General features: G+C 44.7%; 1 protein-coding gene across 1 annotated transcript in view; it reads left to right on the plus strand.

The window, feature by feature from the left end:
* The window catches only part of TSKS (testis specific serine kinase substrate), a 398,477-nt gene that overhangs the window by 333,452 nt on the left and 45,918 nt on the right, over positions 1 to 19,107 (plus strand). Inside the window, exon 10 of the mRNA XM_078653750.1 lies at positions 2,505 to 2,660. Within this exon, the coding sequence (XP_078509876.1) occupies positions 2,505 to 2,660 (156 nt within the window). The remainder of the gene's footprint in view (positions 1 to 2,504; positions 2,661 to 19,107) is intronic.

Genomic DNA, 19,107 nt, shown 5'->3' on the forward strand with positions numbered 1-19,107 from the left:
GGTCACCCACTCTGACTCCATCAAAATTCAATAAATATCGGTGGTTAAAATAGCGCTCACATCTTAAACACAGAACAGACCTCCATTTTAATGATTCTGCTGGCAGAGCCTGCCAATAAGTCCTGGAAACTGATGTTCATCTCTCAGTTCGCTTTCCTATACCAAAAAGGGAGTCGATTCTTCTGAGTTTCTCTCATGTGAATTCTGGAAGTAGGCTCCTATTGGAAACTAGAAGACAAATCGAGCCACGTGGGATACATCTTGTACCCAATGGAGTGGCGGAATACTTTCTTGCTTGGGTGTTCTGGTAGTCCGAGTGGGAGCAGCTGGTGCTTTGATCTTTTCAGGGATGGAAACACTTTGCTTTTTGACCTGTTCAACTGACTCACAATGAACTGTATTCTTGAGATAGAAGCAGCAATGACTCTGATTGATTCACCTATAGACCTTGCAGGTGAAAGTCCTAAGCACAAATTGTATATTTTGCCAATATGTGCCCATTGAATACATTCTCACTGGGAAATCACTTAAGTAAGCTAGCTATGAATAACCTGACAGCTCTGATACACAGTGATTTGACCTATGACCTTGGAGAAAACTGTAAGCACCACATTCAGTGCAAATTGCAGCATGAGGTTCTTGTCGTGAATTTTCCGGCCTCAATGTTGAGTAAGTTGGAATGCAATAATGTATTTGGGATGTAGAAATACACATCTACGACCAAATCTCTGTTTTGCTGTCATTAGAGAATGTGGTGCACCATTCCTATTTCAAGCTTCTCAAAAGGAGGAATGTGTTCAACTGGTAAATATCTAGCTGACATACAGATCTGTGCTCCTATTTTCAATGAGGAGTATCTGAAATAGAATCCCTGACCTGCCTCCAAAGGTCCATGGTCTCTCGTCCCTCACTTGCATGAGAAGAAGGTAAAAAGAGCAGACGAGCGAGTAAGTGGAAGTGTTAATCCTTTATCCACAACTGGGGGTCAGTGGTCTTGGGTAATGTCTCACTGGCTCACACAAAGAAAGCCTGGAGCTTCCACTGATAACGAATCCCCAAAGATGGTGAAAAGTACTTTCACATGTGGAAGTCAGATCTGTTTCATGTCCTCCTGGTAGAGGAGCAGAAGCAACTCTGATGGCGCATTATTTGATTAATTAAAGGAATGCTCAAACCTTGACCTATAGTGGAAACAGATTGGAGATGCCTCAGTGACCTAGTCAGTGCCTTCATAGTTCTAAGGCACCCACCCCAATACATTCCAATGATAGGACACCTGATTCGTTGGAGTAAATATGGTAAGATGTTAAAATATGACCTACACAATAACCCACCCATAATTAATGGCATAATTTCAAACACCCGCACAATTACAATTACAATTAACCAATAACTAGCTCCTAAATTGCCACGAACCCTTAGTCTTTTGTGACACCACAAGTGGCTTGTAAGTAGCTGCATGGCTGCAATAGTCTAAGACATTCAAACAAGATATACCTGATCACAATGCTACTGTTAACCAATAAACAGCTGCACACCTTAAATCAACATTGCAGCTGCCATGATTAATGGTGCTTTAGGACTAACAATACAGGATTAACTATGTTAAGTAGCTTTTATTTTGTGGGTTAAATGCAGCTCTGCAATATATAAATTGACACATTTGCATAGTATACGTTTTTCAATAGAAGAAATAAATCTAAAAGAGATGCATTAAAACTGCACATACTGAAGTCAGAAACTACTGCCATTGTACACTTTTCACAAGTACTAATCATAAGCAAAGTAAGTGATTCAGTCATTTCCCTATGTATAAACCAAAACATAAAACTGGGAGTTTACAACAGGTCAGGAGTTGCCTGCATCTGTATGTATGTTCATAGTAGGTTTGCAGCTAGTTGTCCTTTCGCTGCATTCCAGTGTCTGGGTATGTGTTTGGTGATAGCTATGCCGCTCATTATGTCAGTTGCATCTGTGGTGCTAGTTATGGATTGCCTTCTGATGTGCACCTTGCAGCTGGTTACAGATTAGCTGTCGTTTGGTTTCTAAGTAGGTAGGACGAAGCTGTGTAACCAATTATTGATTAGCAACTAGCATAAGCCAGTTGTAGTATGCAGTTGGTTGTGGATTGACATAAATCTGTAGGTTGGTGTGCTGTGGATGCGTAGCTGGTTATCTGTTCGTTGTAGTTGTGCAGCTGGTCATTGTTTAACTTTAGGTTATGGATTGGCTTTAGCTAAGCAGCTACGTAAATATCAGTTGAAGCTGTGTATTTATATATAATTGTGCCTATGTAAGGTTGTCCTATCAGTACAGTGGGTTCCAATGTAAATAGTTTTGCAGTTGGTTATAGGCAGGTTGTAATATATAGGTTTGTTGCAGTTCATTGTGGCTTAGCGCTAGCTGTTCACTAAATACTTGTCATGCACTCTCATCATTCTGCTTCCAGATGATACAGTGTTGATTTTTGTTCTGATTACTGTTGCCACTATCTTTCGTTTCAGCGTAAAGAGAATTTCTCTGTCCATGAATCAGTTGCGGACGGACATGGACGGCCTTTCTCAACTGAGGCCACTGTTAGACGATGTGTCCAAAATGTCATTGCTGAAGATCCAGGAAGCACCTGAGTCCGTCTTACCTGGATTCACCAGACATTCCAGGTACCAGAACATATTCCATATTGGTGGAAAGAGATATCATGCAGTCAATGGAAGGCACCGCTGCTAAGGGAGGGTAGAGAAGCAGCGCAGAATACGACAGGTTCATTACGAAAGATGACCTAGGGATGCACTGTGCTTCCCTGACTGCTAGTGCATTACTATCAAATACATATATGGTGCTGGTGTAGTCAAAGCAAGAAAACAGTTTTTTGGGGGTTAGGAAAAAAGTTGAACCGCCTAGCTTTGATCACCTTTTCACGTACAGCATGTCTGTAAGAAGTAGGTTTCTTCGAAGATATTTCTAATCTGCCCAGGGAATCTCAGCCTCTGCTACAGCTACGTATGCATGTACTATATAGACTCTAGGGTAGCTTCGTACCTTACTAATATCATTGAAGCAGTCATAATAATATGGGACAAGGGTGGACACGAGACAGTGCTTTCGATCAGTGTATGCGGTGAATTTGGATCACTCTTCATGTGTCCAGTAACTTCACACGCTATCCATGCAGTAAATATGGATCACTCTCCATGCATCTACTGACTGCATACTCTGGCCAAGCAGTAAATGTGGATCACTCTCCATGCATCTACTGACTGCATACTCTGGCCAAGCAGTAAATATGGATCACCCTCCATTTCTACTGACTGCATACTCTGGCGAAGCCGTAAATATGGATCGCTCTCCATACATCTACTGACTGCATACTTTGGCCAAGCAGTAAATATGGATCACTCTCCATGCATCTACTGACTGCATACTCTTGCCAAGCAGTAAATAGTTAGTAATCACTCTTCATGCAACTGCTACCTCGACACTGTCCATGCTGTGAATAGTGATTACTCTTAATGCGTCTACTAACTTCATGCTATGTCCATGCGGTGAATATACATCACCCTTCATGCATCTAATAACTTCACGCTCTGTTCAGTGTATATGCATCACTCTCTATGCGTCTAGTAACTTCAGAATCTGATCAGGCAGTGAATAGTGATCTGGGGTGTGGAATTTATTAAAATATCTACTTGTCCATGGGGCAGGTTGCTTCATAAATCTACTTGTCTTGTAACAAAATCCACTTGTCCCTTTGGTGCCATGTCGTACTGCCACAAATTATAGCAGCAACCTTATTATATAAGAGCTCTTATATAGCCTCTCTGATTATGCCAGGGCATATACCACAGTAGTGTTTGAATACTAGTAATCATTTTATTTTGCCACCTTTCCTCAGATCTACATACTTGGACTGATGATGGTGGTAAGCAGTAGTTCATGGGTTGGAATTCCCTTTTGTATCTGTGCAAACCTACTAACTTGCATGTTTCAAGGGTTTTCAACAAATCTTCTCTAATCTTTCCCATACTGAGAAATGTTGGAAATTTACTCCTGAGAGTGGCAGACGTAAACCTTCTTTCAGAGTTGGGGAAAAAAGTAGTTGGAGGGAAAATGAACTTTTAAACATCCAGGTTTTCACATGAGCAAATCTACACATGCATATTTGCTCATGCTAAAATGCAGTTCACAAATATTTTATAGAAGTACAATTTCTTGCCCTACTAATGTAAATTCTTGTGAATTCACGAAAGCCATATACCAAAGGTGCACTTTTGAGACTTTCTATAATAATTGGGACCCTAATTTGGTCTGCCGTTAACTATGACCTTTTGTGTTTATTAAAATTCTCTCTCTCTCAGAATTGTCTGGCTTCACTGTGAGTGACAGCATTCTGCTCTTTCACAAGGACCATATCGGTACACAAAGTAGTTTTGTTGAGTGCCAGTAACTAATGTGGCAGTGTGTGCTTTTTTGAGACCAAAAATATTTTTTGCGTTTGCCAATGTTTGTTATAATTGTGAGGGTCCGGCAGCTCTCAAATTAATAAGGTTTTACAAAAGCCATGCCAAAACAAGTCGCGCATTGCCAAAGCTAAAAAGCCGATTGCCAAAATGTCAGACCTACTGGCTTTGCCAAGGCTTGTTTATTTTTGTTTCCCATAATCTTATTGAAACTGGTTTCACAAATTTTCCAATATGAATATTTTTGGGAAATACTAGCATGCATCAACACATTTTACTAAATGATGCTGCAAAGAAATGGTACCTGAAATTTTACAGTAGTTTAGCAAAATGTTTTTCCCCCTCTTTCATTTTTTAGGAACATTTTATATTGAAAGCAAAGAAACATTAATCTTGCTTTCAAGCTTCTGCAAATATTTGCATCTAATCAGAGAACATTCTGTGAGCATCATGCATAGCCTCGTGTTGCTAAACATTGAAACCGTGTGTACACATTGTCATACTGGAACCACTCTAAGTAATGCAGTCAGAACGTACATTTACTTAGAGCGCTCACCCTAATAATAAAGGCTTTCAATTAATGAACCATAAATACAAGTTTGAACAGCATTAACACGTGCACACAAATATTAACTTAACTATAGGCAGTAACCTTCCCTGATCCTTAATGTGGTACTGCAAACTGGCAGCCAAAGGGTTTGTGCTGCAGGGGGTTGGGCCTACTTGTCCCAAGGACAAAATATACATTAAAACTTGTTGCTCCTGACCCCAAACAATATGTCCTGGGCGTCGGGCTATAGGAATTCCACTTCCCTGGTGATCTATCTCCATGTGCTTCACTGCAACTTCCTTCTGACCATACTGTAAATGTGGTTCAATCTCCATGTATCTACTAATTACACCCTCTGGCCAAGCAGTAAATATGGATCACTCTCCATGCATCTATTGACTTTATACTCTGGCCAAGCAGTGAATATGGAACACTCTCCATGGATTTACTGACTTCATACTCTGGCCTAGAAGTCAATGGTGACCACTCCTCATGCACCTGCTAACTTGACACTGTCCATGCTGTGAATAGCGATCACTCTTAATGTGTCTACTAACTTCATGCTAAGTCCATGCGGTGAATATGGATCACTCTTCATGCATCTAATAACTTCACCCTCTGTTCAGTGAATATGCATCACTCTCTATGCGTATAGTAACATCAGACTCTGACCAGGCAGTGAATAGTGATCGACCTCCATATGCTTCACTGCAACTGTGAATTTGGATTAATTTCCATGCATCTACTAACGTCGCACTCTGGCCAAGTAGTGGTCACTCTTTATATGTCCACTAACATGACACTCTAGCCGAGCAAATAAATATGGATCACTCTCCTTGCATCTACTAACTTCTCAAAGACAAAGCCCCATGAATATTGGAAAAAATTAGATGGAGAATGAACAATAAAGAGGCCCTGCAGATGTTGGTCTTCTCCTCTGGCAGCATTTGTTGTGTTATCAAAGACGGTCACATATCTCTGGACCACCTTAGTGAGGCATTGCTAATGGCCAGCACCCTACTCCAAAATATGGTAAAGCACCACTGCTGTGATCTATGGTTGATACCGACTGATTACCCACCCTTATGCCGCTGCTGGCACATAATTTAACAACCAGCCATCTAGATGTCCTAAATTATTGGCTTCCATAAACATTATTTATCCCCTTTACATCTCTCGGGAATAGCTACTTATTTTACTGCCTCACTGGGGAAATCTGGGCTAGTAATTTTAGCATTGAAATCCTCCATTGTTATATAATCATTCCATTAACATGTTCCTACAGTAAAAGTTTAAGCTATTTTTTTCCCAGAGTTTTATATAGCGCGAACTTGACCCGAAGGTATCTGGTATCAGAGCGCTTTACATGAGTACCACTTGCATTACATAAGGACACATTCATTTTTGTTAGGCACTGTGGAGATTAAGGGCTAGATGTAAGACGCTTGCATTTTGCGACTCGCAAATTGCTTCGCTTTGCAACTCGCAATTTGCTTCGCTTTGCAACTCGCAATTTGCTACAAGCAAAATGCAATGTACAACAGTGTCTCAGACACTGTTTGCAGGGCCGGACTGGGAACCAAAACAGGCCCTAGCAAAATGCTTGGCCAGCCCCCCGGGGGATTGGGGGCGTGGCCGAGCTGTTTGCCACGGCCGGTTTCGGCCGATTTTGTTACAGCGGCCAATATTCCAGCTCTGTGCAAAAACGGCCCTGTAACAAAATCCTAGGGGCCCAAAACTGGCCCTCAACCTTGGTGGCCCACCGGGGAAATGCCCGGTACCCGCTACAGCCAGTCCAGCCCTGACTGTTTGCGATTCCCAGTGGGGTCGCAAATTGCATGCCTCATCAATATTCATGAGACAAACGCAATGTGCAACCACATTGGGAATGGCTACCACTCACAGGGATGGTGGCCTGCTGGGATCAGCAGACCACCATGTCTGTGACTGCTTTTTCACTAAAGCAGTTTTTCTTTAAATGCACCCCCTTTTCCTTAACCCCTTCGCTGCTAGGACATTTCCCCCCCATGCTAAGCCTTTTTTTAATATTTCGGGTAGTTCGCGCTTAGGCCCCTTTAATATTTTTAAACACATAGGGTTTTCACGCCAAATTTGGGTCCTTTTCTTCCAACATCATGGGGATTCTAAAGGTACCCAGGGTTTGTGGATTCCCCTGAAGGGGACCCAGAAATTAGCCAAAATACAGTTACATTTATGTTTTTGTGGGAAAAATGAGGAAAAAGGGCAACAGATGAAAGCGTCTGTTTTTTTTACTGCAAATGGTATCAACAAAGGGGTTATGGTGCTGAAATCACTATCTTCCGAGCTTTCAGGAACAAGCAAACTTTTGTCAGAAAACCAAAAATCTTTACACAGTTTTGGCATTTTTCTGGGACATAGCCTATTTTTACTATTTTTTTGTGCTTTCAACCTCCTTCCAGTTAATGGTAGAAATGGGTATGAAAGCAATAATGGATCGTGGAAAGCTATACATTTCAGAAAAGTAGACAAAATTCCCAATTCAGCAAGGTGTCATTCGTGTAGATCCTTCAAAGTTTCTTTATAGAAACTAACAGTTCAATATAGGATTCATTGAAAATTAGTTGAAAAAAACAGCCATTTGTGTAAACGTTTTCACCTGTAACTTCTTCTAATTATGACAGCTGTTTGAAAGCAATATACCGTTACATCTGTCGGACCCTTCTGGTTGTGAGGATATATAGGACTTGTAGGTTCACCAAAAACCCGATGAACCCAGAGCCAATAATTGAGCAGCATCTTTAAATGTTTTTTTTTTATGTACCGGGTATATAGCAATCAATTTGGAAAAATATATAGATGGAAAAATCGCTATGAAAGACAACCATGTATTTCGGTAATCATAACAAAATATAGAGTTTAGAAACAGTAGATATTTACACATTTCCGAAATTGGGAGTACCAATACTAACATGAGAATTATAGGTCATTTTTCAAAATGATTATTTTTTACACAGTGTCTTTCATTTGGAAGGCAGAAATGCATCAAAAGTCAATAGGTAATAACCGTTGCTCTACGATTCTGTGTTACCCCAAGTATCCTGATAAAAATGGTACCGCACTTGTGTGGGTAGGCCTAGTGCCCGCGACAGGAAACAGCTCAAAATGCAGTGAAAACTGACCCTTTGTTAGCAAAGTGCCTAGCTGTAGATTTTGTACCTAGCCCTGCCGGCACCCAGGGAAACCTAGCAAACCTATACATTTTTTAAAACTAGACAACCAGTGGATTCCAGGATGGGGTGACTTGACTAGGTCTCACCAGGTTGTATTACCCAGAAACCCTTGCAAACCTAAAAATGTGTAAACAAAAACACATTTTCCTCACATTTCTGTGGTGGAATGTTCTGGAATCTGCGTGGATTCACAAAATTCCACCCACCCCATTTTTCCCAAAGTCTTTCGAGAAAAATGGTACCTCACTTGTGTCGGTAGGCCTAGTGCCCGCAACAGGAAACAGCCCAAAACGCAACGTGGACACACCACTTTTTCACAGTAAATCCTGAACCTTTTTTTGCAAAGTGTCTAGCTGTAGATTTTGAACCCTAGCTCTGCCGACACCTATGAAAACCTAGCAAACCTATACATTTAACTAGACACCTAGGGGAATGCAGGATGGAGTGACTTGACTGACTCTCAATAGGTTCTGTTACCCAGAATCCCTTGAAAACCTAAAAATGTGTAAAATAAACACATTTTCCTCATATTTCTGTGGTGGAAAGTTCTTGAATCTGTGTGGATCCACAACATTCTACCCACCCCTTGCTCCCCAAGATCTACAGAGAACAATGGTACCTCACTTGTGTGGTTAGGCCTATTCTCCCAACAGGAAACGGCCCAAAACGCAACATGGACACACCACATTTTCACAGTGAAAACTTACCCTTTTTTTTGCAAAGTGCCTAGCTTTAGATTTTGAACCCTAGCTCTGCCGGCACCTAGGGAAACCTAGCAAACATATACATTTTTGAAAAATAGACACCAGGGACATCCAGGATGTGGTGACTTGTCTGGCTCTCACCAGGTTCTGTTACCCAGAATCCCTTGCAAACCTCAAAATTTGTCCCAAAAACTAAATTTTTTTCACCTTTCTGTGGTGGAAAGTTCTGTAATCTGTGTGGAACCAGAAAATTCCACGCCCCCTCATTCTCCAAAGTCTTCGAGAAAAATGGTACCTCACTTGTGTGGGTAGTCCTTGTGCCCGCGACAGGAAACAGCCCAAAACGCAACATGGACACACCACATTTTCACAGTGAAAACGGACCCTTTTTTTGCAAAGTGCCTTGATGAAGATTTTAAACCCTAGATCTGCCGGCACCTAGGGAAATCTAGCAAATCTATACATTTTTTAAAACTAGACACCCAGGGGAATCCAGGATGGGGTGACTTGTCTGGCTCTCATCAGGTTCTGTTACCCAGAATCCCTTGTAAACCTCAAAATTTATTAAAAAAACAAAAAATACACCTTCGCATTTCGGTGGTGGAAAGTTCTATAATCTGTGTGGATGCACACAATTCCACACACCCCGCATTCCCCAAAGTCTTCCGAGAAAAATGGTACCTCACTTGTGTGGGTGGGTCAAGTACCGCGACAAACAAGGGCCCAAAACCTATTGAGGCAACATCAAAATTACAAAACAACCTGGTTTTCCAAGTGGTTTCCATATGTTTTTGGCCCCGGGCTTGGCGGCCATCTAAGGGAAACCTACCAAACACACACATTTCTGAAAACTAGACACCCGGGGGAGTCCAGCAGCGTATGGCTTGCATGGGTCCCCCAACATATCCTTACCCAGAATCCCCTGCAAACCTCAAATTTAGCTGAAAAAAATCACTATTTACTCATATTTCTGTGTCGGAAAGTTCTGGAATCTGCATGGATCCACAAATATCCTTCTATACAGCATTCCCCAAGGTCTCCCAATAAAAATGGTACCTCACTTGTGTGAGTGGGTTAAGTACCTGCAACAGGCAAGGGCCCAAACCGTATTGAGGAGACATCAAAATGACCGATCACAAATCAACCTGGTTTTGCAAGGGGGGTCACCTGGGTTTTTGGCCCCGGGCTCGGCAGCCATCTAGGGAATTCTACCAAACCCACACATTTCTGAAAACTAGTAACCCGGGGGAGTCCAGCAAGGTATGGCTTGAATGGGTCCCCCAACATTTCCCTACCCAGAATTCCCTGCAAACCTCATATTTTAATGAAAAAAACAAATTCTTCTCACATTTCTGTGTGGGAAAGTTTTAGGGTCACCGGGCTGACTCAAATTTCCTACCACCCAGCGTCCCCCAAGGTCTCCCGATAAAAATGGTACCTCACTTGTGTGGGTAGGCATAGTGGCTGCAACAGGAAATGGCCCAAATCGTACTGTGAAGACTTCAGAATTACCTATAAAAAACCTGGTTTTGGGGGGGCACCCGGGGTTTTGGCCCCAGGCTTCCCGCCATCCAGGGAAACCTACCAAACCCACACATTTCTGAAAACTAGATACCCCTAGGAGTCCAATGAGGTATAGCTTGTGTAGATCCCTCAACGTTTCTTTATCCAGAATCCCCTGCAAACCTCAAATATAGCTGAACAAAACATATTTGCTGGCAGAAATATCCTACCCCACATTGTTCTCCTTAGTGTCCTGAGTAAAATGCTACCTCACTTGTGTGGGTGTCCAATGCAGAATTGGCCTAAAACTTATTTTATTTAAAATGTAGTGCTTAGAATTATCTGTGCTATACCTTTAATACCTATGTTTTGGGCTGTTCCCAGTCACAGGCCATTGCCCCTCCCACACAAGTGAGGTATCATTTTACTCGGGAGACTGAGGGGAACGCTGTGGGTTAAGACATTTATGCCAGCACGGTGATTCTACCCAAAGATATGTGGAAAATGTGTTTTTTTGCAGCTAAATTTGAGGTTTGCAGGGCATTCTGGGTTGAAAATCCACACGAGTGAGGTATCATTTTTATCGGTAGACCAGGGGAACGCTGGGTGGTCAGAGATTTGGGGATCCATTGATTCCAGAATTTTCCCAAAGTGATTTTTTAGCTAAGTTTGAGGTTTGCAGGACATTCTGAGTAGGACAATGTTGAGGGATCCACACAAGCCATACCTCGCTGGACTCCCCCAGGTGTCTAGTTTTCAGAACTATGTGGGTTTCATAGGTTTCCCAAGATAGCTGCCGAGCCCGGGACCAAAAACGCAGATAACCCCTATGTATCCGAAAATGACCTGGTTTTGCAAGGGGTGTCCCATGAGTTTTTGGCCCCTGGCTCGGCAGCCATCTAGGGAAACCTACCAAACCCACACATTTCTAAAAACTAGGGGGCGTCTAGGGAGGTATGGGTTGCATGGGTTCCCCCAATATTTTCCTACCCAGAATCCCCTGTAAACCTCAAATTTAGCTGAAAAAAAAACACTTTTTCCTCAGATTTCTGTGAGGGGAAGTTCTGGAATCTACATGGATCCACAAATTTCCTACCACCCAGCATTCTCCCAGGTCTCCCGATAAAAATGGTACCTATTTCGCATGGGTGGGTCAAGTACCCGTGACAGGCAAGGGCCCAAAACGTATTGAGGAGACATCAAAATTACCCATACAAAACAACCTGGTTTTGCAAGAGGAGTCACCTGGAGGACATTTGTGCCTGCTGATTTTCAGAAATGTATGGGTTTGGCAGGTTTCCCTAGAGGGCCGCTGAGCCCGGGCCAAAAACTCATGGGAACCCCCTTGCAAAAGCAGGTTGTTTTGTGATAGGTAATTTTGATGTCGCCTCAATAGGTTTTGGGCCCTTGCCTGTCGCGGGTACTTGACCCACCCACACAAGTGAGGTACCATTTTTCTTGAAAGACTTAGGGGAATGCCAGGTGGGTGGAATTTTGTGTATCCACACAGATTCCAGAACTTTCCACCACAGAAATGTGAGGAAAATTTGTTTTTTTGGGACATATTTTGAGGTTTGCAAGGGATTCTGGGTAACAGAACCTGATGAAAACCAGACATGTCACCCCATCCTGGATTTCCTTGGGTGTCTAGTTTTCAAAAAGGTATAGATTAACTAGGTTTGCCTATGTGCTGGCTGAGCTAGGGATCAGAATCTACAGTTAGGCACTTTGCAAAAAAAGGGTCAGTTTTCACATAGAAAATGTGGTGTGTCCACGTTGATTTTTGGGCTGTTTCCTGTCACAAGCACTAGGCCTACCCACACAAGTGAGGTACCATTTTTCACAAAAGACTTTGGGGAATGTGGGGTGGGTGGAATTTTTTGGATCCATGCAGATTCCAGAACTTTCCACCACAGAAATTTGAGGAAAATGGTTTTTTTTTTTTTTTACAAAATTTGAGGTTTGCGAGGAAATCTGGGTTACAGAACCTGGTGAGAGCCAGACAAGTCACCCCATCCTATATTTGCCTGGGTTTCTAGTTTTAAAAAATGTACAGGTTTGCTAGGTTTCCCTATATGCCGGCTGCGCTAGGGCCCAAAATCCACAGGTAGGCACATTGCTAAAAAAAAGTCTGTGCCGAGTGGGCTTTCTGCTGCCCTGGGGGGGTAATCGGGGGCTGGGGGGTTTGTCCTGACATGCAGAAAGGCAGAAAGACTGTGGCTCTTTTTTTGGGGAGTGTGGGGCATTCGTATGCCCATTCAGGGCAGCATCGTAATCGCTGGCGCCTAGTGGGCTTTCTCCCAGGAGGGGCAGAAAGACTGGAATTTCTCGGGGGGTATTGTCATGGCAATTTTGGGCAGCCCCCACCCCTACATAAATACAAAAAAAATCGCTGATTTCTAGTGGGCTTTCTGCCCCCTCGGGAGTGCAGATTGGGAGCTGCTGCCCTATGTGTCCCCAAGGGGGGCAAAAAGACTGTAGTTTTCGGGGTGGGGGCATTGGCATGCCCGTTTTGGGCAGCCCCCACCCTAAGTAAAATTGCCATAAATAACTCCCTGGCCTCTAGTGGGCTTTCTGCCCCCCCCCCGGGGGGGCAGATTAGAGGCTACTGTCTCATCTGCCTCCTGGGAGGAGGCAGAAAGGCTGTAATTTTGGTGGTGTGGGGGCATAGGCATACCCCTTTTCGGCAGCCCCAAACCCTAAGTAAAATTGCCAATGATACCATACCTCTCCCGTCTCTCTTCGTGCTCAGGGGGCTGAGATAGCCCCCTGAGCACTCAGAAAGTAAAAGTGAAATGAGCCTGAAGGCTCATTTCAGTTTTGGTTTCTATGACATGGCGTCAGCGTGATGTGTGCGATGATCGTCATTTCATAGAAACCAGGGGGGGCCTCGGGAGCTGAGGAAGCTCTTCCCCAGCTCCCTAGGCTTTGGGGAAGGAAAAGAAATCCCTCTGGTGCCTGCACCAGAGGGGTTTCCGGTGCTATGTGCCAGGACGGCCGGGAGATGTCCTGCGCTCACGAGCACCATTGTGCACGACTGCTCCTGGCCGTCGTGTGCACAGAATGGGTTAAAGGAAAACAGGTTGCATTTCAAAAAAAGAAAAAATTAACTTTTCAGTTTAATTTTTAAGGGCAGGCTGGGGTCCCTGTGATCACTGCCTGCTCTTAAAAAATATTTTCGCACCCATTACAAAGGGATAAGAGTCCCCTGGGGAACCCTTGCCGTTTGCGAATGGTCTACCACCTTCTTGAAGTAGGTGGTATATTGTAAGTGTTTTGCGACCGCAAATGCGGTTATAAAACAATGGTACATACCATTTGGACTCGCTATTAGGAAGAGACGCCCTTGGTACGCCCCTTCCTAATAGCGAGTCGCAAACGCTATTTTGCTAGTCTGTGACTTTCAAAATAGTGTTGGTACATACCATCACTGGTTTTTGCAGTCGCAAAAGTGTTGAATACCCTTTTGCGACCGCAAAAAACGGTCATACATCTGGCTCTAAGTGATATGCTCAGAATCACAGCATGTTGAGCGTCATTGCTGAGACATGAACCTGGATCCCCAGATTGGAGGTCGACGGCCCTAGTTCTTAGACCACATCCTCTCCCCGATGATTTAATTTAAATCAAAAGGTCCTGGTTGATAATATGAATTAATAATAAGAAAGGATGTAATTATCACCTCTTCAATCACTCCTTGCCTTAACGTTTATTGCCAAATAAAAACAAGCAGTGGCATAACCAATAGGTCTCGCTTTTGCGACCTTCTAAGTATTTAGTTATGCAGCACAATATCCTTGGTGCAACAACATCAACTGTTGCGTAGCTAAACACTTATAAGGTCCCAAAGGCGAGACCTATTGGCTATGCCAATGCTTGTTATTTTTTGTTCTTGGGGGAAACCGGGCTAGTGCCAGGAGGGTCAAGGGTGAGTGGCAGTAGTGAATGCCAGGAAGGACATGGGTGAGTGTCAGGGAGGTGAAGGATATGTGCCAGGAAGGGGAAGTATGAGTACCAGGAGGGTCGAGGGTGAGTGTCAGGGACGTGACAGTTGAGTGTCGCAGAGAGTCAAAGCTGAGTGCCAGAGAGGGAGAAGGGTCAGTGCCAGGTGCGAGGAGTGACTGCCAGGCCTGAGGTTTGAAGGATGAGTGCCAGGGAAGTGAGGGGTGAGTGACAGACTGCAAACAGTAGTGAGCTGGGGTCTAGAAGGAGGTGCGGAGAACATCACACGGCGTGTGCTAGGCTGGGACGCACTAGTGCCAGGCCGGACTTGGGTGGATACAAGAACCTCTGAAAGGCGGGTGCCAGGTCACTCGTAACCTTAGTACATGAGTGGGGTGCACAGGAGAGAGTAACATCTTCAAACAAGAAACTATTCAAAATCCTGAAAACTCCACTTTATGGTCTTGCAACCGTATGTGGAAAACAATTAGCAAATGAATGGGCTTCAGTAGCTGACTTGCAGCTTCATACAGTAACTTATTGAGATAAAGTTTGCACTGCAAATAAGCCAAAGCTAAGACAATTTGAATTAGTACCGGTAAGATTCGCAATGAACTAGAGACAAGTTAAAAAAGCACCCCAGTATTGAACCGAGGATACAGAATAATAAAAATGGGGGCAATATTGGTCTCCTTTTCACAACTAACAGCCAAAAAAACATGGTGTTGTGGAGGACTCGGATTCTGATGGAATCTGAATTTTTAACAGAGTCAAATTTTTTGGGACACACTAGCATATAGTGCCATGCGAGTGCCACTGCCCTTCTCCTAAGATACAACCTCTGTGAAACAAACCGATTAGAATAACTGGTTGCTGTTTAAATTTAAGTGGGCACAAATGCAGTTTAGCATTCTGGTTATTGCTTGAAGGAAGGATAAGAAACCTGGTTACCTTTGTCTGTACCACTGATATCTATGTGGATCGGAGAAAATGCATGGAGTGGTATGGTTAACAGGAGACGTGCAGGCTTCTTAAATATTGTAGAGATTGGATTGTCAAGCACTAGGAAACAAGAGTGAATGCCGAATAAAACTAGAAACGCAAACACTTTCACGGCAAACACAGCCGTGAAAGTGAAACTGATCGCGTGAAAGTGAAAATGATTGCGCTACCTGGCTGAGAGGAGGCTGACAGGCAGTGAGTGGCCGGGGGCGGGTGGGTGGGTGTGTGTGTGTGGTTGTGTGTGTGAGGCTGTGTGAGGTTGTGTGTTGTTGTGTGTGGTTGGTTGTGTGTGTGGTTGTGGGTGTGGGTGTGATTGTGGGGTTGTGTGTGTGGGTGTGGGTGTGTGGTTGGGTGTGGTTGTGTGTGTGGTTGTGGTTGTGTGTGCGGTTGTGGTTGTGTGTGTGTGGTTGTGTGTGTGTATGTGGTTCTGTGTAAGTGGTTGTGTGTGTGGTTGTGTGTGGTTGTGTGTGTGGGTGTGGTTGTGAGTGTGGTTGTGAGTGTGGGTGTGGGTTTGGTTGTGTGTTTCAGGTTGGGTGTGGTGTGGCATGTGGTTATGTGTGTGGTTGTGTTTTGTATTGTTGTGTGTGTGGTTGTGGGTGTGGGTGGGGGTTTGGTTGTGTGTTTCAGGTTGGGTGTGGTATGTGGTTGTGTGTGTGGTGGTGTTTTGTATGGTTGTGTGTGTAGTTGTGGTTTGTGTGTGTGGTTGTGTGTCTGGTTGTGTGTGTGGTACGCTTGTGTGAGTGTGGTTGTGCATGGGTGTGTGGGTGTGTGTGTGTGGTTGTGTGTGTGGTTGTGTGGTTGTGTGTATGGTTGTGGTTGTGTGTGTGGTTGTGGTTGTGTGTGGTTGTGTTTGGTGTTGTGGTTGTGTGTGTGGTTGTGGTTGTGTGTGTAGCTGTGTAGCTGTGGTTGTGTGTGGGGTTGTGTGTGTTTGTGGTTGGGTGTATGTGTGTGGTTGTGTGTGTGGTGTGTGTGGTTGTGGTTGTATGTGGTTGTGTGTGGATGTGTGTGGTTGTGGTTGTGTGTGTGTGTGGTGGGTGTGTGGGTTGTTGTGTGTGTTTGTGGGTGTGTTTGTGGTTGTGTGTGTGCATGGTTGTGTGTGTGGTTGTGTGTGTGCATGGTGTGTGGTTGTATGTGTGGCTGTGTGTGTGTGTGGTTGTGTGCATGGTTGTTTGGTGTGTGGTTGTGTGTAGCTGTGGGTGTGGTTGTGTGTGTGGTTGTTAGTGGTTGTGTGGTTATCTGTGGAGTTGTGGGTGTGGTGGGTGTGGTTGTGTGTGTTTGTGTGTGGTTGTGTGTATGGTTGTGTGGGTGTGGTTGTGGGTGTGGTTTGTGTGTGTGGTTGTGTGTCTGGTTGTGTGTGTGTGTGGTACGCTTGTGTGAGTGTGGTTGTGCATGGGTGTGTGGGTGTGTGTGTGGTTGTGTGTGTGGTTGTGTGGTTGTGTGTATGGTTGTGGTTGTGTGTGTGGTTGTGGTTGTGTGTGGTTGTGTTTGGTGTTGTGGTTGTGTGTGTGGTTGTGTGTGTAGCTGTGTAGCTGTGGTTGTGTGTGGGGTTGTGTGTGTGTGGGGTTGTGTGTGTTTGTGGTTGGGTGTATGTGTGTGGTTGTGTGTGTGGTGTGTGTGGTTGTGGTTGTATGTGGTTGTGTGTGGTTGTGTGTGTGGTGGTTGTGGTTGTGTGTGGTTGTGTGTGTGTGGTGGTTGTGTGGGTGGTTGTGTGTGTGTGTGTTTGTGGGTGTGTTTGTGGTTGTGTGTGTGCATGGTTGTGTGTGTGCATGGTGTGTGGTTGTATGTGTGGCTGTGTGTGTGTGTGGTTGTGTGCATGGTTGTTTGGTGTGTGGTTGTGTGTAGTTGTGGGTGTGGTTGTGTGTGTGGTTGTTAGTGGTTGTGTGGTTATCTGTGGAGTTGTGGGTGTGGTGGGTGTGGTTGTGTGTGTTTGTGTGTGGTTGTGTGTATGGTTGTGTGGGTGTGGTTGGATGTGTGGTTGTGTGTTATAGTTGTGTGTATGGTTGTGTGTGTGGTTGTGTGTGTGTTTGTGTGGTTGTATGTGTGGTTGTGGGTGTGGATGTGGTTGTGTGTGTGGTTGTGTTTGGTTGTGTGGTTGTGGTCATGTGTGGTTGTGTGTGGTTGTGTGGTGTTGGGTGTTATTGTGGTTGGGTGTGTGTGTGTGGGTGTGGTTATGTGGTTGTGGGTGTGGTGTGTGTGGTGTGTGTGGTTGTGTGTGGTTGTGGTTGTGGTGTGTGGCTGTGGTTGTGTGTGTGTGGTTGTGGCTGTGGCTGTGGTTGTGTGTGTGGGTGTGGTTGTATGTGTGGGTATGGGTGTGGTTGTGTGGTTGTGTGTGTGGTCGTGGTTGTGTGTGTGGTTGTATGTGGTTGTGGTTTGGTGTGGGTGTGGTTGTATGTGTGGGTGTGGTTGTGTGTGTTATTGTGGTTGTGTGTGGTTGGGTGTGTGTGGTTGTGTGGGTGTGGTTGTGGGTGTGGTTATGTGGTTGTGGTGTGTGTGGTTGTGGGTGTGGTGTGTGGGTGTGGCTGTGGTTCCGTGTGTGTGTTTGTGGGTGTGGCTATGGTTGTGTGGGTGTGGTTGTATGTGTGGGTATTGGTGTGGTTGTGTGTGTGTGTGTGGTTGTGTGTGTGTGGTTGTGGGTGTGGTTATGTGGTTGTGGGTGTGGTGTGTGTGGTTGTGGGTGGTTGTGGGTGTTGTTATTGTTATTGTTATTTTAATTTTATACCGCGCCTAATCACCTGCAGGTCTCTAAGCGCCCGGAAAGATGGTACAGGACAATAACATAACAGGGTCAGAGCAAAAAATCGCATTGGATTAAGCCATGCTCAGGCTTCTCCTAAACAGTAGCGTTTTCAGACTCTTTCGAAATTTTAAGAGGTTTCCTTCCTCACGCAGCCCTCCAGGCAAATTGTTCCACAGCTGGGGAACCAATACCGAGAAGGGTGTGGTGTGTGGCTGTGGTTGTGTGTGTGTGATTGTGTGTGTGGCTGTGGTTGTGTGTGTGTGGGTGTAGTTGTATGTGTGGGTATGGGTGTGGTTGTGTGTGGTTGTGTGTGTGGTCGTGGTTGTGTGTGTGGTTGTATGTGGTTATGGTTGTGTGCGGTTGTGGGTGTGGTATGTGTGTGTGTGGTTGTGGCTGTGGGTGTTTTTGTGTGTGGTTGTGTGTATGGTTGTGGTTGTGTGTGTGGGTGTAGTTGTGTGTATGTGTGTGGTTGTGGGTGTGGTTGTGTGTGTGGGGTTGTGGTTGTTTGTGTGGGTGTGGTTGTGTCTGGTTGCATGTGGTTGTGGGTGGTTGTGTGTGTGGTTGTGTGTGTGGTTGTGTGTGTGGTTGTGGTTGTGTGTGTGTGCGGTTGTGGGTGTGGTTGTGGTTGTGTGTGGTGGTTGTGTGTGTCATGTGTGGTTGTGTGTGGTTGTGGGTGTGTGTGTGGTTGTGTGTGTGGTTGGTTATGGTTGTGTGTGCGTGAGGTTGTGTGTGGTTGTGTGTTTGTGGTTATGGTTGTGTGTGTGCATGGTGTGTGGTTGTGCATGTGTGGTTGTGTGTGTGGGGGTGTGTGGTTGGTTGTGTGTGTGGTTGTGTGTGGTTGTGGTTGTGTGTGGTTGTGTGTGTGGTTGTGTGTGGTTGTGTGTGCCGTTGTGTGCATGGTTGTGTGGTTTTATGTGTAGTTGTGTGTGGTTGTGGGTGTGGTTTTGTGTGTGGTTGTTAGTGGTGTGTGGCTATGTGTGGGGGTTGTGGGTGTGGCTGT

Source organism: Lissotriton helveticus, chromosome 7 (genome assembly GCF_964261635.1).
Source record: "Lissotriton helveticus chromosome 7, aLisHel1.1, whole genome shotgun sequence".
NCBI lineage: Eukaryota > Metazoa > Chordata > Amphibia > Caudata > Salamandridae > Lissotriton > Lissotriton helveticus.